Below are 23,364 nucleotides of genomic sequence, written 5' to 3'. Positions count from 1 at the left end.
AATTCGATAGGATTGTTAAATTAAGAGTGAAGGTGTCTGTTAGAAAGCAACGAGCAGTGATGGGTAATTTTATAGAGTGGAAAATTGAATCAAATTGCTACATTAAAACACAGCTCCTCTGAGAATCTTCCCTTTCACAGACTGCTCCATTGCAACAGCAGGGTGCAGAAATGGATCTAATTCACAACACTCTCTAGAAGGAGATGTACTCTCCAACTTGGCCAGAGTCTTCCTGGTGAGCTCACATTCTGCTCACTCCTGTCCAGGCTCCGGGAGCTATCCAGGTGACATGCCACTTGGGGTCACAGCTGTGAAGAGTGCTCAGGAAAAACCATACAGAACCACCCAGCCTTCTGGGGAGCAAAGACGGGCCTTTTCATGCACCACGTTTGGTTCTCAAAGGAGCAGGGAAGAGGGGGTTGATGCTCAGACACACAGAGCGAAGGAAAGTAAATGGAAAGAGGCTCAGAAAGTAAGATGAGGAGTTCCCGTTGTGGCTCAGCGGGTTAAGAGCCTGACTGGTATCCAAGAGGATGCAGGTTCCATCCCTAGCCTTGTTCAGTGGGTTAAGGATCCTGTGTTGCCACAAGCTGCACTGTAGGCTCCAGATGCTGCTCGGATCCGGTATTGCTGTGGCTGTGACACAGGCTGGCAGCTGCAGCTCCAATTCGACCCCTAGACTGGTAACTTCCATATGCCCCAGGTGAAAAGAAAAAAAAAGAAAGATGAGTTTGTGACCATCACCTTACCCCAGGCAGGTCAATGAATGTATGATTGGCTTTTCAACAATCATCCTTCCCACATCTCTTAAAACCCTGCCCTCAGCCGTTGCAACATTGCTGAGAGTGCCAGGTTACACCAGTTTGGATACTGGAATGGACTCTAAGGGCCTGGAGACCGATCTGCTTTCTCAAGGAAAGGCACCTACCTTCTGCGCACAACTGTCCCTCGAAAGTAAGGAAGGCCACGTTGTAGGCTCTCTTTCTATAGGTTAGGGCAACGGCAGCCAACTTTGCTTCTATGTTTCCAAAGGACAGTGCTGTACCCAGCCAAGAGGTTCTTTCCCAAAGCTTCTTTCCAGCGCAGTTTTTAGAGACAGCATGGAAGGTGGGATATATTGGCATTTCATTATGATAGGAATATTTCAGCCACACGTCTCCATCAGCCAGCTTCCTGTCCATGCTGCTCAGCTTGTTGCTTCTGAAATTACTGTTAGTTTTGCATATGCCACACGACCACTCCTGGAGGAACCGAGGGATCCTGACACTGTCTCTCCTTTGCCGTCAGCTCACAAGACCACTCGCCAAGCAGTGGCATGTGACTCACAGCATGGTATTGCAGGTAAAAGTGCTGGCTCAAAGTCACGATGCACCTGCTCTGCCACCTGCTAGCTAGGAGACCTCAAGCAAGTTTTCTGCCCTGTGTGATTTTCTCACCTGTAACATGGGGATAACAATAGCGGCTCTCGCAAGGGGATGCTGTGATCGAAAACAAATTTATGATTACCAAAGGGGCCCATGGATGGGGAAGGGATAAATTAAGAGTTTGGGATTAACAGACGCAAACCACTATATATAAAATAAACAACAGAATCCGACTATATAGCACAGGGAATTATAGTCAATATCCTGTAATAAACCATAATGGAAAAGCATATGAAAAAGAGGACTTCCCTGGTGGCCTAGCGGTTAAGGATTCAGCCTCGTCACTGCCGTGGTTCGATCCCTGGCCCAGGAACGTCCATGTGCTCCGGGTGCAGCCAAAAAACAACATCAATAGAAAATATGAAAAAGAATATATATATATATATATATATATATATATATGTATGTATAACTAAATCACTCTGCTATACACCAGAAATTAACACAACACTGTAAATCAACTATACTTGAAAGAAAGAATCAAAGAAAGGAAGGAAGGAAGGGAGGAAGGAAGGAGGGAGAAGAGGAGGGAAGGAAGGGAGGGAGGAAAAAAAGAAGGAGGGAAGAAAGCTGTGAGAAGCCTAGAACTGCTTGTGTAAAGCACTTAGAACCCTGGCCTAGAGTGAGCATCCAGTAAATGCTGGCTCTTATTCACTTGGTGGTATTTAAATCGGAAGTGTTACCTCCTTGAAGAATTGGGAAGCAGCTTGTTCCACACCTCTGCCAACCAGACCTGAGACAGTCCGGTTGGACATTTTCAGTGATATGTGTGAAGCAGGTGAAATTGAAAATCCTGAGCAGATGGAATGTGGATCTTGCCTTCTGCTCAGGTCCATTTTTGCTGCAAGGACAGGTGCTGGGTGGAGGGACAGTCAACAGTAAGGTCGGCCTGTGCTAATGTTGCATACCCATCCGTAGTCCAATAACTCGGGCTCTAACATGGTGTCTCATGGTAACAGGGAAATGGGCTTTGTGGAGACTCGTTAGTGTTGATGATTCTGTTCATCCTTCCTCTTTGGGACGGGGCTTCCACAAGCCTCACTGTCTCTACGGGAAGGCCGCATGAGATCTCTCTTCCAGAATATGAAGTCTGTGGGCTTCCGAGTTGAAAAAAAAAGTGCCTGTAACACATAGCAAGTCAATACAAAAATGTTTTTTCCTAATCAAAATAATGTATGGATCATCAAATTAAATGTACGACATCACATTCATCATGGGATAATTAGCATTTGCTACGTGGCTAGCCCTCTCCTTCCCTTGAGGGAAAACCAGAGCACTCGAGGTTTGCAGCCAAGACCACAGTGTTAGCCTTGGATAATATGGTTTCAAGGTTGGTATCCATGGGGATTTCTGAACATCCGTGTTGAAAACATGGGGGCCCTTGATTTTTAAGATCTCATTTGCAGTAGATTAAACTGGAGGGAACAACTAACAAAGAACAGCTAAAGCAATATGTGGAAAATGGGAGGCTTTTCTGAGCCTTCTCTCACCCCTCCCACAAATTATTTTACAGCCTAGCCCAGTCCCAGTTTCAGGATTCAAGATTCCATAAAAGGACAGCGTTTATCAGGTTTCTCTTTGTCTGGGGCCTCAAGCCTGGAATCCGGCAAAGGCACCTGAGGCCACTGAAGAGCAGTAACTGGGGCCTTGCAGCAGCTGCTGTGGCAACAGAATCTGGCTGTGTTCTCTAGAGAGATTGCAGGGGAGCAAATGGAAAGAGAGACAAAGAGCCCTCCCTGGGAATTTCTGTGCACATTCCGCTGCTGCCCACACTACCCTGGAGGGTCATTATAGACCCAGAAACCAGATTGCTTTATAATAAAGCATATAACTGGTGTTTGTTTTTTTTTTTTTTAATTTGAGTCAAATGGAAACAAGCATTCTGTGGAATTATTTTTTTCCCCCGTACAGTTGTCCAGACCCACAGGAAGGGAGAAACAGAGATAGTAGGAGGTCTAAGGAAAGAAAAAAAGCAGACACCAAATATACAAAGTTTATGAAGTCACGACTGCCAGTGTCGTAGAAAAGCAGCACTTCGTGGGGGGAGCCTCGAAGAAGAGTCAGCACCATCATCTGGCCCCCCTCCGAGCGTCCTGGCCTTCTCTCTCTCATGCACACTGGACCCTAGCAACACTGTGCTTTAGGCCAGCCCAGCACCAAAAGCAGAATCGTGCAGTTTCTTCCACCCAGAATACCCACCCTCAGCCTGTTGAAACCCTGCACATTCTGCTCAACTGTGTATCCTCAGGGACGGCCTCCTGGAAACTCATCTAGAACTGAGCTCTCTTTCAAGCCTTTCCCACAGGGATTTGTATTTAGGTCTTCCTCCTCCAATTAGTAGGTGCTCAATTATTATCTGTGAAATTAAATTCTGTGCATTGCAAGTGTTGCACTTAGCACAAATTGAGTTTAATATCCTGTATATCAAGACCATACCACAGAAATAGGATGCAACTATTTTGAGGTAGCAGTTGTGATTACCAACTATACAACAGAGAATTAAATGTGTTATTAGCATCGTGCTCATCTTTTCCATGTCGTCTGAAGAGGTGCCGCAGCATCCATGGATTTATCACATACCTGTGCGTGTTGCGGAATGATTTCCTTTTTTTGCATGTTCCCTTTGCACTTCGAGTCTCTCTGTATTTCTGCTGCATCTGTCACCAGAGCACCTTGGCATCTGGCTGCACATTGATACATTTGGCATTTTTTAAGCTTCTGTCACTTTGCTTTATTTGGAAAAAGTGACTTCCCTCTTTCTTACCTCCATTTAGCCGATGTCAGAACAGCACTTCAGAAAGGAGCCAGGTATCATGGGAAGCTGGCTCCTCTCTGTGCCTCTGAAGGGGTGTCAGTGTCCTGTTCCTCCCAGCCTCTCATTAGCATCCCTGACATTGTGCCAAGAGTGTTGATTGAAATCAACTCTCTGGATACCGATGCTCATTTGTGATACCCCATGGTTCTCTTCCATGTTCATGTGATGCAGCACAGTTAACAGAATCTTCCTCAACTCTTTTCCCAATTGAGAAGAGATATTTGGGAATCAAGTAGAGCATTTAATGTAATAAGTGGACAGTAATCTTTAGTGGTTAATTTGTTTAAAGCCTATGTAAGGTTGGGGTCCCATATGCCCGGTTAGGAGCGAGGACCATTATAATCTATTACTGTTTAAAGTTGAGCTAGCACATAAATTTTAATTCTTTCTTTAATGAAGACGTATTTTTGTAGATGTAATGCTACATGCCTAATGATATTCTTATAAAGAAGTCCAGCGAATCAACGCTACTCTAATAAAATGTTTAAAAAGAAGTTCAACAAGCTCTTTAGCTTAAACAATTTAAAAATAATCTTTTTAAAATTAAAGCCTCACCTTACAGATGCAAAAAATGAGAAATTTGGCTGTTAACCCATCCCATTTTGTGAGCAAAGGAACCTTTTTTTTTTTTCTGTTGCTATGTAATCAACTTTCTTGACTTTGGAATTTCAAAGATACCAATTTGATTTCATCAAAGAATCCGGGATAAAGTGTACACCTCTCTGTTTGGGTTGTGGCCTCTGAAGCAGGGAAGGTGCTGAAGGCGGGCCTTGAACGTCCAGCTGTGATGGGCACTTTTCTTTACTCCGTAATGGACCGCCATACTCACTCTTTCAAAGGCACAGCACCCAGGTGCTCACATCCATAGCTAGGCTTCTTGACTTCAGCCCACTTCCAGCCACCCGGGAAGGACATTAGCTAGAGCAGATGGGACTGGAGCTTCGCCATTCACATCCATCACTGCAGCGCTTAGTAATGGTGGTGAATGCTATGGCATACAAGATCTATGGCCAACATTCTGCTTTCTTTCTAGGCAACTCCACAGGCACTGTGGAAATCAGAGTATCTGTTCTGGAATTGAACTGCATAAAACAGTTTTATTTTTTCCATTTTCGTATCATGGCTGGATTAAGTGCTGGTGCCCAAAAGGATAAAGGAATCCAGTTTTAGTTTTCATTTTTATCATTGCAAATACATTTACATTCTCCTATTTTACAAATGCAAAGAGCAGGCAAGCCACTTTCAATAATTTATTTTAAAATCAATGCTAATGAGGTTATGTCTCGTCGGTGGCCGAGTTTTACAATAAAGTCTGATTTATTTAGAAAAGATCTTTGGTGTAGCTTCCCATCTAATGGTGGTGGGAAGGAGGTGGAGGAGCAGGCACCGTGACCTTCCAACTTCGGATCCAATTTGTAATTCACAGCGGAGATCTGACCCAATTTACATTGATTAGAATTGGGAGGAAGAGACATCTGGGCACAGACAGCAGAGGTAGAATAAACCCTCTCTGCAAAAGTGCCTAAGCACAGCAAATTGCTGGTCTTTGTGATTCAGTTGTTTGATATCAGCAAAAGAGCTGTTCTCTGTCCAGGTTATCGGGGTGTCTCTAAAACTGAGGACAGGCACGTTCTTCTTTGAATGCTTTTAGTCCTGTGACATTGGTCCCACGTCAGAAAGGAAAAGGATCATAGCAGAGGAAGGAGGGAAGTGGCCGAATAATAAGACAGTGTGCAAAGAATGATGTTTAACATGGTTTGCTTGAGCGTGATCTGCTTCCGCTGTTTGATTTCACTCCTCTCTTGTCTCACATCTTTATCCCTCACGGAGAGGTGGGGGAGTGCCACAGGTGCTGTGTGGGAGAGTCTCTACTGCAAGGTCATGCATAGAGCTAAGTGGAGCTGAGTGCTTTTCCCATGATCTTGTAGGGCAGATGTAGGGCAGTACATGTTTTTAAAGATATATCGTAGATTTCGAAGTCCCGGTAATGTGACATTTCCCGAAGTATCAATCCTAATAACAGTATTAATTTTAATTTTGTAGGGGAGCTATATCATTTTGTGTATGAAATGAGTTGTAATTCTTTGATGTTTTGTTGTGTTTTAACATATTCTTAAGCTGTTTCTTCTTAGTTATGAACTTAGAGTTTACCTCCCCCAGTCTGACTTACCAGAACTCGTGTTGCCCTATAAACCTTACATTTCTTTAAATATAAGGCCATCTCCTCAAAAGTTCCATTTTGTGGCATAACTATGGGGAAGCAAGAAAATTAAGTGCCTTAAGAGCCACAAGGAGGAGTTCCCGTTGTGGCACAGCAGAAACAAATCCAACTAGAAACCACGGGGTTGCGGGTTCCATCCCTGACCTCACTCAGTGGATTAAGGATCTGGCGTTGCCTTGAGCTGTGGGTAGGTCGAAGACAGGCCTCAGATCTGGTGTTGCTGTGGCTGTGGCATGGGCTGGCAGCTATACCAATTGGACCCCTAGCCTGGGAACCTCCATATGCTGCGGGTGCAGCCCTTAAAAAAGGCAAAAAAAAAAAAATCCACAAAGAGAAAGACGAGTATATATGGCCAGAAGAAACTGAGTAGTAGCCCTCAAAATATTGTGTTGCTTTTTATGCCCCAGTCATTCTGTGTGTGTGTGTGTGTGTGCGTGTGTGCGTAGAGGGTGATAGTGATGAAAAGGAGAATAGCAAGTGTATTTTCGGATATTTTACTCCACATAGAAAATAGCTTGATATGATTCTGGTACTCGTGCTTTCTTGATAAAGGCTCAATTCCCATGTTATCAGGTAGTATGAAGTCTGGAATGAAACAGATTAATGAAGGCAAGAAACTTAGGCCAATCATGTTGTGGCTTTGACTGTGTAGACACTTGGATGGAGTTAGACAATAGCATTGACTTAGAATTCATTGCATACCTGCCTCAATTAATTCAAAGACCATTCCAGCTGCCCTCAGGAGCTTACATTCTCATGAACGAGGCAGGCTGAATAACAACAGTAAAAACATACCTATAAGTCTCCAGTACTAAGAACACAAAATTACATACATGACCAGCTTCTGTGATAGCTGACCAAAGCATGATACCTTAAGGACTAATTAATCACAGAGGGTTTAAACATGTGCTCAGCTTCACACACACACGCGCCAACTCTGGATGCTTACATGGAGGTAAGACATTTTGAAGAAAATTATACAAGGGGAGGAGAAATAGGGTGTGAGGAAGAGAATTAAGATCCTAGAAATAGGTGTCGAATAATCCAGTGGATTGAAAGGGCCACAAGGGCAGGTACCCTGCCAGTCTTGTCCATCACTGCATCTCCAGCTCCTGTCTCGCATACAGTAAGCACTTAGAAATGAACGAACAGGGAGAGAAGGAAGAGAAGGTCAGTTTGAAGATGAGAGATGATATGTATAAAAAAAGAACATGGTAATTATTGCCTTAAAGAAGAGAGCGTGGGAGTTCCTGCTGTGATGCAGTGGGTTATGAATCCCACCACAGCAGCTCGGGTCACTGAGGTGAGAGGCTCGGGTTCAGTCCCCCGCCTGGCACAGTATCCTGTGTTGCTGTAGCTGTGGTGTAGGTTTGCAGCCGAGGCTTGGATTCAGTCCCTAGCCTGGGAATTTCCATATGCTGCTGATGTGTCCATTAAAAAAAAAAAAAAAAAAAAAAAAAAAAGACAGTGTGATGAGCTCAGAGAAAGATGATTGTCAGTACAAATAACAGACTATGGACCACTAACTGCTAATGCTGGTTGTGTCTATCCCCACAGATGAAGAGCTTGGTCTAGAAGAGGATGAGAATGGCACGCAACAAAAAGGAGGTATGAGAGCTTCAAAAATGCACAGGCGCTGGGGAGGACATTCGGGCTTCCCACTGGAGAAAGCAGCTTTCTCGGGCTACAAACATTACTGGCCTCACTAATTAAGAGGGTACTGGTGTGTGGAGCTCAAGAGCCCCAAAGAAGATGACTGAACAGGGAAATAACTTTAAAAGCAGCCACCCTTGGACTTCCGGCCATGGCGCAGTGGAAACGAATCCAACTAGGAACCATCAGGTTTCGGGTTCGATCCCTGGCCTCCCTCAGTGGGTTAAGGATCTGGCATTGCTGTGAGCTGTGGTGTAGGTCACAGAGGAGGCTAGAATCTGTTGTTGCTGTGGCTCTGGCATAGGGTGACAGCTGTAGCTCCAGTTAGACCCCACATGGGAACCTCCATGTGCAGAGAGTGTGGCCCTAAAAAGCAAAACAAACAAACAAAAGCAGCCACTCATTCTTTGTAATTAGTGTTCCCAGAACAACTTAGGTTTCTCCTAGAGAGGGTAGGAAGCCAAGCCAGGTATTTATTTTTTCCTATCAGTATTTCTTGAATCAGTACAGTGAAAACAGAATTGCCTCATCTCTAAGAGATTGGAGAATTGAGAATGGAAAGAATGGAAATGTCTCCTGTCTGAGAGGCCCCGAGATTGCAAGTTCAAAGGGGAATGGAAATGTGTCAGATCTGAAAAGTGAACGCAGGATGAAGGATAAAATTGCTTGGTGATGCTGACTTCTGATGGCCTGGTTTGATTCCAGGCACATTTGGAAATGAATATGTAACAGGTTTATTGAATACAAAATTACATCTTATTCATCCCAGACTGTTAACCATGCTTCAGTCTGTTAGTGAGCCCATCCTTTCTTAGGTCAGAAGCCCCTCGAAAGCTTCCTTAAGTGGACCAGGAGCCTAGTCTGTCATTGTCTGTAGAGGAATATGTGTTGCAAAGGCCACTTCAAGGACATTCATTCCATCAGCAGAGCCTCAAAGTGGCTGAGTTAGATACTGGCTGACTTTTTCTTAGAGATTCATTGGAAATCTTGAGCCTAGAAGTTCCTTCCCTCCCCCCTTCCTGCTTCCTCTCTGTTTCTCCAGCCTCCCCTTTTTCCCCATTCTCTTCTCTCTTCCTTTCCTCGTGCCTTTTCTTCTCTTCCTTATTCAGCAAAGCCCCTTTCCTTGTGCATGCTCCATGAGAAGTGAAGATGTAACAGGTTAAGTGAAGGACCCAACTTCATAAACACCCAGCTTCTTCCTGAGGCGAGGAAAGGCAGCAAAGCGAAAGAAGTCACCTGCCAAAGCCAGAGCAAAAGAACTGAGCCGAGTATAACAAAGGATCGTTAGTATAGCTTCAAGTAAGGCTCTCATGACAATTCACCCGTGTGATTAAGTCCATTCTGAAATGTATTTTTGACTGTTCTACTTGCTGTACAGAATTCCAAAAACAACAACAAAAATCTGTTTCCTGATCGACCCTTGTCCCACATATGTCTTTTCTCAACCAACTTCCCTCACTGGTGTATGAAAGAAGCATTTCATGTCAGAGCTTGGATGGAGTAACTAGAAGCTTTCTACGGCCAACTTCAAAATCCTTTCAGGAAGCAGCCGTTTTCTGGCAAAAGCCAAAAATTCCATTTCTTACTCCTCCCCTGTCTCATTTCTTCCTTCCACTGCTCTTGCTAAGGTTCAATCTGAAGAGTGAGGAGAGATTTGTTTCTTAATTGTTCTAGTAGCTATAATTTATTTATTTATTTATTTATTTATTTTTGTCTTTTTTTGCTATTTCTTGGGCCACTCCTGCTGCATATGGAGGTTCCCAGGCTAGGGGTTGAATTGGAGCTGCAGCCACCGGCCTACACCAGAGCCACAGCAACGCGGGATCCAAGCCGTGTCTGCAACCTACACCACAGCTCACGGCAACACCGGATCCTTAACCCACTGAGCAAGGGCAGGGACCAAACCGGCAACCTCATGGTTCCTAGGCGGATTCGTTAACCACTGCGCCACAACAGGAACTCCAATATAATTTAAAAAAAAAAAGTGCTTTGTCCTCATGCTTCCTGCCTCCAAAATAGGTGTTAAAGTGCAGTGAGCTCTAAATATGTTTCTATGGTTTACACTTCCCACCAGTTATAATGATTGGTGACTTAGTGATTAAAAAACAGAGGAGGGCTTTTCGCTCTCTCTGCAGAATCTGAGGCAGGAGTTTTTATTATTGGTGTTTACTTATTTATTTATTGAATTTATATAGTGCTTTTTCTACAAAGGAGCTATAGAAACAGCAACAAATATGTAACATCCAAATGTCATCACTTAGCTTTATAACAATAAAGTAGAGAGGTCTGAGGGACGAGTAGGCATAGAAAAAGCCAGGACAATATGAATTTTTCTGCAATAGGCAAGCTACACATTTTGGTTCACTTGGGCAAGTCAGGTGTCACATGCCATGTGAGGAGGAGAAATATTTTCTCCTAGAAGATCGCATGGCCTGCAGGGTTTACCTTTAAATCCCACATGCTCTTGTTGTTTTGCTTTTTGTCTTTTGTCCTTTTAGGGCTGCACCCGCGGCATATGGAGGTTCCCAGGCTAGAGGTCTAATCGGAGATGTAGCCGCTGGCCTACACCAGAGCCACAGCAACACAGGATCCGAGCCATGTCTTCGATCTACACCACAGCTCACTGCAACGCCGGTTCCTTAACCCACTGAGCGAGACCAGGGATCGAACCCGCAACCTCATGGTTCCTAGTCAGATTCGTTTCCACTGCGCCACGACAGGAACTCAAAACCCACCTGCTCTCCTTCACTATGCCAGAGATGCTGTTCCCGGAATGCTGTGCTCTTTCCCTGATAGAATTGCTAACATTTTTAAAGCCCAACTAAGATTTTATCAGAAGAGGGGAAGAAGGAATTCAGTTTATCCTGATTGGGTGTTAATGACCCTGTAAGATGTAATTTCTTTTATTTTATTCTGTTACCTAGAAAATCTATCACAGCCTTGTAGTATTGATTGTTCAATCTATAAAGCGCTCGGTTTACAGCTTGACTGTTAGTAACAGGGTTATGCTAATGAGTGACTCTTCAACACCTCAGATTTTCACGGAATTCCAACCCATCAGCCTAACAGTCTAACACGAAGTATCTCTGGTGATGAGAGCTTATCTCCCTTCCCTATCATGAGAAGGCATGTCCAGGTAACCAAAAATAAAACGCATTCTGTGCCATTTTATGAAAATGACTGGCCATTTGCTTGGGCGTGCCGTCAAATAAAAAGCAGAGCTGGAGGCACAGGTTATCCTCAGATCCATCAAACTCAGCCAAGGAAGATCTTGAAACAGGTTGTTTTTGCTCTGAAGTTGTGGGCAAACTCAGCCAAGGAGGAGCCTGTGTGTTCAGTCATTTCTGCAGGGCAGAAAAATGGTTGCAGATGAGCATTCCGTCTCTGAGGCACGTTTTCCACTTTAGTGGCCGCCGATGGAGTGAACAATTACACAAAAGAAACAGGGACGCCGCAGAGGTATTTGCAGCCCTTCCTTTTTGAAATCTGTTTCCCAGGACCAAACATGGGCAGGCAATCACCCAGCTCTGATTTTGGCCGACTTAAGCACAGGAGGTGAAAAGGAGGACCCGTGAGTGTTCCTCACTGTGAGATTGCACTTAAAAACATTTAAGACCATAGCAATTTCAAAACTCAAAGACTAAAGGGCTGTGAAAACAAGAAGCCAATGGTATTGTCCAGTTGCTCTTCCTGTTCTGGTGTCCTAGTCAGTGGAGCTTGGCCAGTTTTTTTATGCCTTTCCTTCTGAAATAGTTAATGAAGTATCCAGCTGAGTCTGCTTTAATGGATTGAACATGGTGGCCTTTGCTCGCCTGGCCTACAGAGCATTCCAGCCGCCTTCCAGGAGGCCACTGCTTTGGCCTTTTTTTGTCCGTTTCGCACCAACCCATGCTCCAGCAAGAAATGGCTTTGTCATCTCCTTTTGTCTTTCTTTTCCATAATCAGTTAAGTAATTATGCCCAGGGCCTGATTAGCACAGTCCTTTGGCTTATCCTAAAAATTTAAACAACATGCTGTATGGGTCACAGCTTCACTTCAGGAGCTACCCAATATCCCCCAAACAAAAACTCAAGATGACATATGAACTCTGAAAAGAACATAGCCAGAAAGATGTCTGGTCCTTTCACCTTAGAACTCTCCACATCATGGAGGCTTATTTTCAAATACTGACTGTGTCAAACAGGAGCACCAACTTAGCCTTTAGTTATAGGAGAAATGACCATCCTCAGATATAAAGAATCAGTGTAGAATTTCCCATTGTGGATCAGCGGTAACGACTGGTATCCATGAGGACGCAGGTTTGATCCCTGGCCTCAGTGGGTTAAAGGATCCAGTGTTGCCATGAGCTGAGGAGTAGGTAAGACACAGCTCGGATTCTGTGTTGCTGTGGCTGTGATGTAGGCCAACAGCTACAGCTCCGATTCAACCTTTAGCCTGGGGACTTCCATGTGCCACGGCTGTGGCCCAAAAAAAAAAAAAAAGTTAGTGTAGAATGACAAATGCTTTGCAATAAAAACCTAGAAATGAAAGGAAAACAGTATATTTTTTTAGGTTAGTCTGTTGCCTTTCTTCCTATGACGTTTGCTTGCTTGGAGCACAGCTTCCCTTATGTGGGATAAAGAAAATAAGATGCTGCCCTTTTTTTTTTCCTCTAGAAAAAGTCCCTCTCAGCTCTGCTAGCAATTTAAATGCTGTGATCATACCCATTAGCTTCTCTATCATTGTAATTGTTGTTAATTGTTATAACTGTTTTAGTTATTAGTGGTGTCATTATTGCTCTAGGTCCTCTGTCTGTTTTATGCTGAATATATTAGTGCTTTGCTTTTGAATTACCAGGCTTTATTTAGTGCAGAGTTACGTTTTTTGGAGAGACATTGAGAAATGCTGGCATTAAGCTTTATTCTTTTGTTTTTCATTCCAAATGGACAGACTGGAAAAAAAAAATAATTAGATGGAATAATGTCCTCAAAATGAGAATGAGGATGTTTTGAATTAATTAAATGGTCAGAATGCTGCACCATTTCTGATCTCAGACTGCTGCCAGAGGAGTCGGAACCTAAAGGATCCTCAAGCCAACCCACAGAGGAATCCTACTTCTCAGGCTTCCAATTCCAATCTAAAGACATCATCTAAGCCTCACAGTGCTTTCTCTATTCATAGGACATGCTGGGCAAGTTTAGGGAGAAGCTGGACTGGCCCAGCAGAACTCCCAGCCCGTGAGCTCTTCCTGGGGCCAAGCTTCAGGAATAAAGCCCTCCTCGCCCTTACCTCTCCCCTTCTTCAAGGTTTTTGAATAACACCCACTCTTGGTCAGGTTTTCGTTTACACCTCAAGCTTCAGAGAACCCTTCTCTGACCCCTCAGACGAGGTTAGATTTCCTGTGATACATGACACCTCAGCTTCTCCTTGGCAGACATATCACAATCATAAATAAATAGTTGTGTGACTGTTTCATTGTGCCTCCCCTGCTGAAGGTACCGTGTGTGTGGCCAATGCAGAATTCCCAGAATCTAATATAGTCCCTGGCGCAGTGGGCCCTGTGTACATATGTTTGTTGAATGCTGAGGAATGAATGTAGTGAAGACACACGCACACATACACATAAATGCCAGCTACACACGTTAAACTGGGAGTCTGCCGTTCAGAGTCCAGTCTTGGCCAATTGAGGCATTCATCCTCCCTGATCTCCTTAATAAGTATCTCTGTTTAGATAGCAAGTCCAACTTTTTCCCAATTTTCATTTTTTTTTTTTTTTGGCTATGCCCACGGCATGTGGACGTTCGAATCCATGCCACAGCAGGGATCTCAGCCACCTCAGTGACAACACCAGATCCTTAACCCGCTGAGCCACCAGGCAACTCCTGTTGTTTTAGAATACCTTTTAGAATAGGTATTTTTCTAGGTGTTCTGCAGGTGCCTTATATAGCCAATATCAAATCCTTTTTTTTGGGGGGGCCACCCCAAGGTATAGGGAGTTCCCAGGCCAGGGATCAGATCCTAGCCACAATGGCAGCTTAAACTGGAGCTGTGGCAACAGTGGATCCCCAATTCACCGTGCTGGGCCAGGGATCAAACCCAAGTCCCAATGCTCCAAGATGCCATTAATCCTGTTGCGCCACAGTGGGACCCCCCACTTTTTACCTATATACCCAAAGGTACTCACAGTCTCGGGAGCTATCCCACATCCAGGCACATGGGGAGCAGAACTTCGCAGTAACCGTCTGCTAGGCCTGAAAAAGCCAAGATGATAATTTAGTCCATCTTACCATTTGGAAACATCAAGTTATGTTTGAAAAAAATCTATTTTTATAAAATGATTTTTTTACCATGTATAAATCCATGAAGAATATTATATCAATATACTTTTCATTCCAAACTTAGCCAAAACCTTGGGGTGATTAATCAACTCCATTACAACTAAAAATGAATTGTGTCCTCTGGGGAAACCACTTTCACTCTCCAGGGACCGATATTTTTCTATTATTTCATGCACTGATATCTCTCCCCTAAATAAATAAATAAATATGCCTTGTCTTGTCAGTAATTAGCATTTTTTTCCCCAATGTATTTTTTTTTCCTAATATGTTCCTAACTCCAGGGCAGAATGTTTCCAATGTAGTTCTTATTTGCTGCCCTCTGTTGTCAACTGCATACACAAACACTTTCTGTGTAAAGAAAACGTGCCTGAGTTTCTTATATGCTCAACATTTTTACTCTTGTTTGCAGTATCTGGATCTTGACCAAATAGCTCTGTCTCTTCTGTTTTGTGTTCTTTAAGATTTCTACTAAAGTTCTTTTTCAGAGACATACAGGGATTTTGTTCCCCTCTGCCTTTATTCTTTGAATCGCTTGTAAGTTAAGAACAAGGAGTGAAAAGCAAACATAGCCAGGACCTCTGTCCCCCTCACAGCGTACTTGTCCACCTTCTGTTCCCATCCTCAGCCACTGGTCGCATCACCCCTCACAGGAAGGTCAAGAACAAATGAAGGGAGGAGCTCCTGTCGTGGCTCAGTGGATAACGAATCCAGCTAGGAACCATGAGGTTGCGGGTTCGATCCCTGGCCTCGATCAGTGGGTTAAGGATCCAGCGCTGCTGTGAGCTGTGGTGTAGGCTAGTGGCTATAGCTCCGATTAGACACCTAGCCTGGGAGCTTCCATATGCTGCAGACGCAGCCCTAGAAAAGACAGGAAAAAAAAAAAAAAAAAGAACAAATGAAGGGAAAGGTGGGAACTGGTAGAATCAGGTCCCCACAAACCACTTGAATTTTAATTAGAACCCAAGACTCTTGATAACTCCCGTCCGTAGGAATGTCGTCTTTCGTGGGTGCTTTGCACACAGCACTCATATATAGCATCCTCAGGCACAGGGAGCACTGCCACTTAACCCCCAGCCTAGTGGGCATTAGCTCTCCTGCCATTCAAATCTCCAGATCCTCTCCCACTTTGTACTCTAGTGTTTAACCTTTCCGGGTAGAAGAAGATCAATACAAATTCTTCATTGTTAAGAATCGATGACTGTCCTGTGGCATCACTGCCATCCAGTCTTGCTGAGGAGCCCAGTAAATCTCTCCAGCTGCTTCTAAAGCTTGGTTTGTCGTCTTCGGTTGCTTTCATTTTTAATGCAGATCACTTTGGTTTCTGTTCCCCTGGGGGCTTGCAGATAAATCTTGGCAGACATGTTCAGGGTCTACAAATGAGATGCTGGAAAAGGGCCAGCCCACCCAGAATTTAGTTGTAATGGATGAGACACCCCCGTGGTTCCACTTAAAGACTGGGCTATTCGTTTCCACATTTATTGGTAATTACCTCATCTAGTAAGTACCTGGGTGGGAGGTACCAGGATAAAATTCCTGTGTAACAGGGGAGGCTAACCTGTGAGACTGCATCGCAGATCTGTGCTGGCTGACTTCGCCTCTCTTATAAAGAGGCAGAAGTTGAAGACTTACCTCATGCCTTCAGATGCATAATAAAAAAGAAGCACTGGATAGTTTGGATACCCTGGATGAAGCAATTCTGGCAGAAGAATCTCTTTGTGCTGCTTACTTGTAAACCAAGTGAAAAATGACCTGCCTGATTTTCTTTTATTAATAAATGAATGTATTTATCATATTATTGAATAGCATCCGACTAAAGGTGATCTGTAAATATTTAATGTTAGTTAATGATCTTCTCCCACAGTACTTTGCTCATGCTCTGTGTTGGGATGTATCTCATCCCAAACCCCTGAATCTTAGATTTCCTAGGGGGCAACGTCAGAACCTTGGTTTCCATTTGCGGCAAAAACTGTGGGCTCCATAGAAAGAGTCCTTTTAACTTTGATTTCTTCTCTCTTTGATCAGTGGACTATGCCAATTATTACCAGGGCCTCTGGGATTGCCATGGTGACCAGCCAGACGAACTGTCCTTCCAACGGGGTGACATCATCCGAATTCTGAGCAAGGTAAGGATGAGAATGTGGGACTTGGATCAAAAGTTGATTTTCTCACTCTCGAGGAGGTAGTTACCATAAGCAGAATTACCCTAGAATGTCATGCACTTCTCTTGTGTATGTTACATAGCTCCCTCACACATAAATTCCCGTGGCTTTATAATTGTTAGGGAAATTTTTAATTGAAAATTCAGATGCAGGAACCAATTTTCAAATGAAAAAAATACAATAAAGTAGATGTAATATTAAAACTATGCCAATCAAACTTTGATCTTTCTAAAAAGGTCTTGTGGTGCTTAAAAGGCCATCACCACATACATAATTTATTACCATATAATACTCTTGAAAATATTTTAGCTAGGTCAGCCCCCTTCTTATTTCATTTATAGATAAACAAGGCTGTAATATAATTATGTATGGGGGGAGGAGTCAGAGCTGGTGAGCTCCATTGGTTTGAGCAAGTGCTGACAAGGCCAAGATAGAGAAGCCAACCCACAAGGGCCAGCTAACTTTATTTGCTTCCTCACTCACAAAGTTGACCCCGAGCCACAGCTAACCATCTCACAAATGATATTGTTGAATATTTTAAAATGGGCAAAAAAAAGTAGAGATTATTGTAGCTCCATCACCAATGTGAAGAAGATTCAGAACTCACGGGCTACTTACGGTTTGAGAGATGAGTAACATCTTTATAAGGAAAGACCACACAGGAGCTCCCGCCATGGCACAGTGGGTAAAGAATCCAGCTGGAACAGCTTGGGTCATTGTAGAGGTGCAGATTCAATCCCTGGCCCTGGAACCTCTATATGCCACCAGTGCAGCCTTAAAAAAAAAAGAAAAAAAAAAAAGAGTGAGAGAAAGAAAGAAAGACTGTACATATTCTGTATAGGTGGGCTAAGGAAGTAGGTTCTATCCCTGAAAAAAACTTGTTAAAAGATTATTGAGGCAATAAATACTGACAAACCCATTTTTTTAATTTTTAAAATATTTGTATTAAAGTATAGTTGATTTATAGTGCTGTGACAAAACACTTTTTTTTTTTTTTAGGGCCGCCCCGGAGGCATATGGAGGTTCCCAGGCTAGGGGTCGAATCGGAGCTACAGCTGCCAGCCTACACCACAGCTCACGGCAATACTGGATCCTTAACCCACTGAGCCAGGCCAGGGATGGAACCTGAGTTCCCCATGGATACTAATCAGATTCGTTTCTGCTGAGCCACGACGGGAACTCCCACACACATTTTTGAAATAGGCACAATCTGCTCTTTAATCGATAAGTATGTGACCTCCATAAAGAAAAATTGAAAACCCATTGGGTTATTAACCCATCATTTGCCGTTTATCTTTGTTCTGTGAACATCACTACCTTGGCCAAGTGTTTGTCTCAGTTTGAAACATACCATAAACTCCTTAGAAAACAGACCAGAGCTGACCAAAGATACCTTTTTTCTTTTTTTTTTTCTTTTTAGGGCCACACCTATGGCATATGTGGGTTCCCAGGCTAGGGGTCGATCAGAGCTGCAGCTGCCGGCCACAGCCACAGCCACAGCCACAGCAGTGCCAGATCCAAGCCACATCTATGACCTATGCTGCACTTCATGGCCATGCTTGGATCCTTAACCCACTGAGTAAAGCCGGGGACCAAACCCACATCATCATGGATACTGGTTGGGTTCTTAACCCGCTGAACCACAGCAAGAACTCCACCCAAAGGTACCTTTTAGCAGTTCCAACGAGTCCCCTTTGAACTAGAACCAAATTCACACCCAACCTTTTTCAAGACAGGAGGAGGCCTGCAATCTCTGCTGCGTGAGATCACAGCCTTCTAGTGATTTCCTCCAGACCCCTAATTCAGCACCACCCCAGTACCATTCGGGTGCAGCTCCAATACACCAAGAATAAATTGGAAGCAAAGAAGGGAGTGGACATTGGCCTGATTGGTATTTCAAATGCCCGAAAGCAAGGTTTGCCGTGTAATAGGATTTGTGTACATTACCACGCTGGCATTACAGGGGTAATCGAGTTATCCACTCAGGTGTGACCAGGCCTCTGTTTGCCCAGAGCCTGCAGGTGAACAAATTAACTGTTTACATTGTCTGAGGTGCCTGCAGCAGGAGGGGGGGAGAACAGAGCCAGACTGTCTGCTGGCCTTCTCTCGGTCATGATTATTTTGTTGGTTTTGCATGTCTTTTGCCTTTGTTAATGGCTTCTCACTGGGGGTCCCTTTCCTCCATTTAGAAGGGGCTGTGCAGTGACTTGCCCTGCAGCACAGACCTGTCTGCAGTCACCAGGGCTGTTGTATTTTGAAGAGATACCAAAGAACTAGGGGAGCCTCCCCAACCTGTTTGGGTTTGTTTTTTTTTTTTAACCCCTTCCTCGCCTCTATTATTAAAGGCTAATACAGCAGAGTTTAATTCAGGGGGAATCCCTGGCTGCCTTGGTTCTGTTGGGCTTCTCTCTCCAATTTCTGGAAGGCCCCCAACCTGTCGTCATACCTTACCTTGGTAGTAGCACACTTCTTACGCCCCGAAAAGTGCACCAGCTGCCTCCCTTCTCCGTTGCTCATTTCTGCATGTCAGGAGAAGAAATGAGAAGCTAGAAGCTTCACTGAAGTTTCCCTCACAAAGCTTCATTTCAGTTAATGTTGGCTTGGGGAACATTTCAGATTGGATTTACCTTTATTATATTACTTAACTCAATAAGAGCCCTTAGACAGGAAGGAACCTTAAAAGGCCACCCAATCCATTCCCTTGCCTCTAAGAAGCACAAATGAACCAATTCGGACAGATAGAAAAGGGGATTCCAATACCCATTATCAGCTGTCTGTCTATTCAGATGTTCAGTAACTCCTAATCTCAGGAATTTTCTCTCATATGAATCCTAAATCGATTCCACTTTAAGCCCCAGCTAGTTTCCTTTATTGGCGTCAGTTACACTTTGCAGCCTGCCTCTCACACCTGCAGGGACAGAAAGTACTGACCCAAGTTGAGGTTAGTCCAGAAAAATAGTATCTAGAAATCGCCGCTTTACTTTTCTCTCCAGTCAATAGAACCTTAGTTGGGCAAGCAAGGCCCGCTGCTTAGAAACCTAAAGTCTATTTCCCTGAGAAACACAAGACAAGATGCAACTGGGTGCAGCTCAGCTTACCTGGACCAGCTTCCTTACCCATAAAATGAGGGAGTTGTGTTAGCCCTCTGAGGTTCCTTCCACCTCAGACGTTCCTGGTCTAAACAAACATGGTGAGGCCGACACTGCAAAACTGCTGAAGAAATTCCGCCCAAAAAAAGTGTCTTAGCTTTCACTATTTATTCACATTAAACAAACAAAATGATTCTAAATTCTTTTGTTTGGGGCCCTCATAAATGTGTCTGGCTTCCCCCTCTTTGAATGATAAGAGAAATATTCTGGGACAACAGGGGATGGGGGTTGTGGGTGGCAATGGAGGACAGGAAGTGGCCCCTGGATGGGGAGATGGGGGACTAATAGCTTTATTCTTAGTCTCCTGTTGCTCCCTGCCATCCACTTCTTTCTTTCTCTCTCTCTCTCTCTCTCTTTTTGGCATTTACTTGCATTGATTTGTTTTTAATTGAGGTATAAGTTGATTTACAATGTTAGTTTCTGGTGTACTGCAGAATGATTCTGTTATTTTATATATAGCATGTATCTGCTAATGCCAAACTCTTAGTCTCTTCCCCCCCCCCCCCCCCCCCCCCGCCCCGTTCCTGTTTGGCAACCTTAAGTTTGTTTTCTATGCCTGTTAAGTCTGTTTCTGTTTTGTAAATAAGTTTCTTTGTATCATTTTTTTAGATTCTACATACTAAGTGATATCATATAACATTTGTCTTTCTCTGACATCCTTCATTTAGTATGATAACCTCTAGGTCCATCCATGTTGCTGCAGATGGCATTATTTCATTATTTTTATGGCTGAGTAATATTCCATTTTGTGTGTGTGTGTGTGTACGTATACGCATGCACACACCACACCTGCTGTTTCTTAATAGTTGCCCAATTATGACCCAACCCTGAATCCTAGAATCCTAGGGCAAAGAGAAACTGTTAGGGTCTAGGAATGACCCCAGAAAGAAAGCTATTTACCCTTTTTTTTAAAAAAAAAGGTTTTTTCCAGAGAAGATGATTGGCTAGGTAAGAAAGCTACACCCATAGATTAACCAAATGCTGGAGTTCCTCAGCATTTGAGGCTCAGCGGGTTAGGAACCTGATTAATATCCATGAGGATGCAGGTTCGATCCCTGGCCTCACTCAGTGGGTTAAGTATCCAGCATTGCCGTGAGCTGCAGTGTAGGTCACAGACTTGGCTCGGTTCGGGCGTGGCTGTGGCTGTGATGCAGGCCGACAGTACAGCTCCAATTTGACCTCTAGTCCAGGAGCTTACATATGCAGCAGGTGCAGCCCTAAAAATAGAAGGAAAAAAAAAAAAAGATTAACCAAATGCCTGTCACCTGTCCTATTCTTAGGACGGCAAGTTGTCAACAGGCGGGTTACTTACGTAACCCTGAACAAAGTCACTTAATCCTGCTAATCCTCAGTTTCCTCATCTGTAAAAATTGGGGTAATTTCTATTTATAGGGGGGTATTATAATGCCTCCATCAGAAAATTTGTGTAAAAAAAAAAAAAAGGCCTGGCATCTAGGAAATGATAACCGTTATTATATTCCCTCTTTTCCACTAACAATAAAGTAAATCTGGGGGGAGTCAATGTGGGGTACATACTAGGAGTTCAATTATTAGTGAATTGAAAGAGAAGTATGTAGCCTGTCCTGCCAAGAACTTTTCACAGAGATGTTCAAGAGGACAGAAAGTCCTCACTTTGAAATAGGCCATCTAGTGAAGACGCCTTACATGGAAGTGCACTGTGGCTGTCCTGGTGTGAGCCGGTTCTCACTGACAATTGATCAGCTACTCAAACTTCTTTGAGGAGAGGCCAGGGCTGTGTATCCCAGCTCTGAAACAGTAGCCAATGCACAGTCAGCAGGACCCCACCCACCTCCCCTAACACATTCATCCACCCCACGCTTTCAGCGCTAAGTTTGGGTCTCAAAATATATTAAAGGGAGATTTTAATAACAGAGCCGATCTGTGCATCCAGGGGATGTTCCCACGTTCCTTTTGGGCCCAGATATTTCGGAACAGCTTTTTCTGATGCAGACTGAGCTCCACTTCCGCCTGGTGCAGGGGCGCAGCTCAGGCCACAGCGGGGTGTTTAACGCTCTTCAGTGGCTCCAGATTGTGGCGCTAGCGCAGGTCCCCTCATACGTAACCGATGGCTCCTGAGAGCCTGGCTCCAGTAAATTACTTCCCACGCTGCCTGCGACCACCGCAGAATTCAAGTCTGAATAGAGCAGGAAAAAGGTGTTTGAAAGGCCTGTTCACTCAGCTGCATTTTAATTTCCTTTTCAATCTTGTCCCAATTAATTTCACAGAATTAATCTCACAGAAGCAAACTCGGCAGCACTGAGGCTGCGGTTTTAGTGTGGCGGTCGCTCTGCCTGAACATGAAATAGGAGCTAATATAAAAATCCATCTGCTATGTTTGAAATACACGCCGGCTGCTGCTCAGTCCTGTCTGACATTCCAAACATCAACAGCGGGGAAAAGTGATTTGGGGGTTAGTGGCCATCAGTACTTGGCAGGGGTTCAACAACAGGTGTACTCCAAAAATCCATTCAGCCTGGGCACCAGGCATGACAGGCAGGTGCTGAATCACCCTCCGTGCAGGAACATTGCACCCCGGCTTAGTTCCTTTTACCTGAGGATCATAAGGCCCTTCTGTGGACCCGCACTGCCGTGGGCATTGATTTTAAGTGGGAGAAAGGGAGGTTAAAAAGTCTCTATTTGATAAGACAAGCCACCGTTTCCAGCTTTCAGAAAAATGACTCTATCTCCCTGGCTTAAAGGTCTTTCACTTGGGAACCTTTTTCTAAATAATAAAGGTGTTTGTTCTACTATTTGAGATAACTTAAATAAATGCCCATTTAAAAATTAAGCCTCCTGTTCCAGAAGTAATTGATAGTGGCAACATGAGCTGTCCAGCAGATAAGGGCAAATTAAAGAGAGGGAGGAAGAGAAACTCTTTCTCAATTGACTCGAAAGAAGAGAGGTCCCTGAATGAGGTCTTGCACTTGAGGTAAACAGAGTCAGAAGGTGACATCTCTTGGACTTACATTGTGCACCTCATGAGTTGGCCTGGGTCTTCTCCAAGGTTTGTCCAGCTACTTATTTGCATGGAAGTCAGCCTTGCAGCAACAAGCCGGGGCACCACATAAAGTTTCTACTTACATGGTGGCTCAGCCAGGTTAGGGAGATGGTCTCACTGCCCAAACACACCATAACTTCGGTTGTCTTCTCTGATGGTGCAATTGATAGAAAAACAGGGAGCCTTGCAGGCAAGGTCAAGTTCAACACTGAACGCATGATGCTGTCAGATGGCCTCCTGTGGATGAGGATGGACTGATTTCATCATCCTGGGTGACATTTAGCTTCCAGCACCGGGTTGGAGCTACTTAAATTCAAGCTAGAGTCTGGCTCCAAACCCAGCTGCTAGCTCTCTGAATGCAACAGGCCTGTGCCCAGCACGCCTGGACAGTGTTAACAGAACACCGTGTTTCCTGTAATGGGATCTTTAAAGCCCAGTGTTCGCCACCTAGTCCTTCACAGGACACGGAAAGAATGTGGACCCTTCCCTCCCTTGACCCCCCATCCCCTTCAAAAGAGATTTGTATGTTGTAAAAATTATCTGAATGCAGCCCGTACTTCCCCTTTTAAGTGTGCTTAGTTGAATGTGACAACAGCCCTCATAAAAA

The 23,364-nt window shown here is 44.1% G+C and overlaps 1 protein-coding gene and 1 long non-coding RNA gene across 4 annotated transcripts in view; one reads left to right on the top strand and one right to left on the bottom strand.

Annotated features, from left to right (window-relative positions):
* The window catches only part of SKAP1 (src kinase associated phosphoprotein 1), a 327,149-nt gene that overhangs the window by 268,671 nt on the left and 35,114 nt on the right, over positions 1–23,364 (top strand). For both annotated transcript variants that reach the window (XR_014821186.1, XM_013979973.3), the window contains exons 10-11: positions 8,018–8,068; positions 16,453–16,553. Coding sequence is in view for 1 of the 2 variants with exons in the window: in XM_013979973.3 (XP_013835427.2) it covers positions 8,018–8,068; positions 16,453–16,553 (152 nt within the window). In the remaining variant the exon portion in view is untranslated. The remainder of the gene's footprint in view (positions 1–8,017; positions 8,069–16,452; positions 16,554–23,364) is intronic.
* LOC146398145 (uncharacterized) lies at positions 10,264–23,232 on the bottom strand. Of its 2 annotated transcripts, none has more exons than XR_014821192.1 (4): positions 22,841–23,232; positions 17,208–17,363; positions 14,277–14,343; positions 10,264–12,106 (listed from the first exon to the last, which is right to left on the bottom strand). It is a non-coding gene; the product is annotated as an uncharacterized LOC146398145 (long non-coding RNA). The 2 variants fall into 2 exon arrangements; XR_014821193.1 differs by having other exon boundaries at positions 22,726–23,159.

Source organism: Sus scrofa, chromosome 12 (genome assembly GCF_054392235.1).
Source record: "Sus scrofa isolate SSC_HxYL_T2T_F1_AM1 chromosome 12, Sscrofa_HxYL_maternal_Yorkshire_Landrace_v2.0, whole genome shotgun sequence".
Taxonomy (NCBI): Eukaryota; Metazoa; Chordata; class Mammalia; order Artiodactyla; family Suidae; genus Sus; species Sus scrofa.
This window is presented reverse-complemented; position numbering and strand designations above follow the sequence as displayed.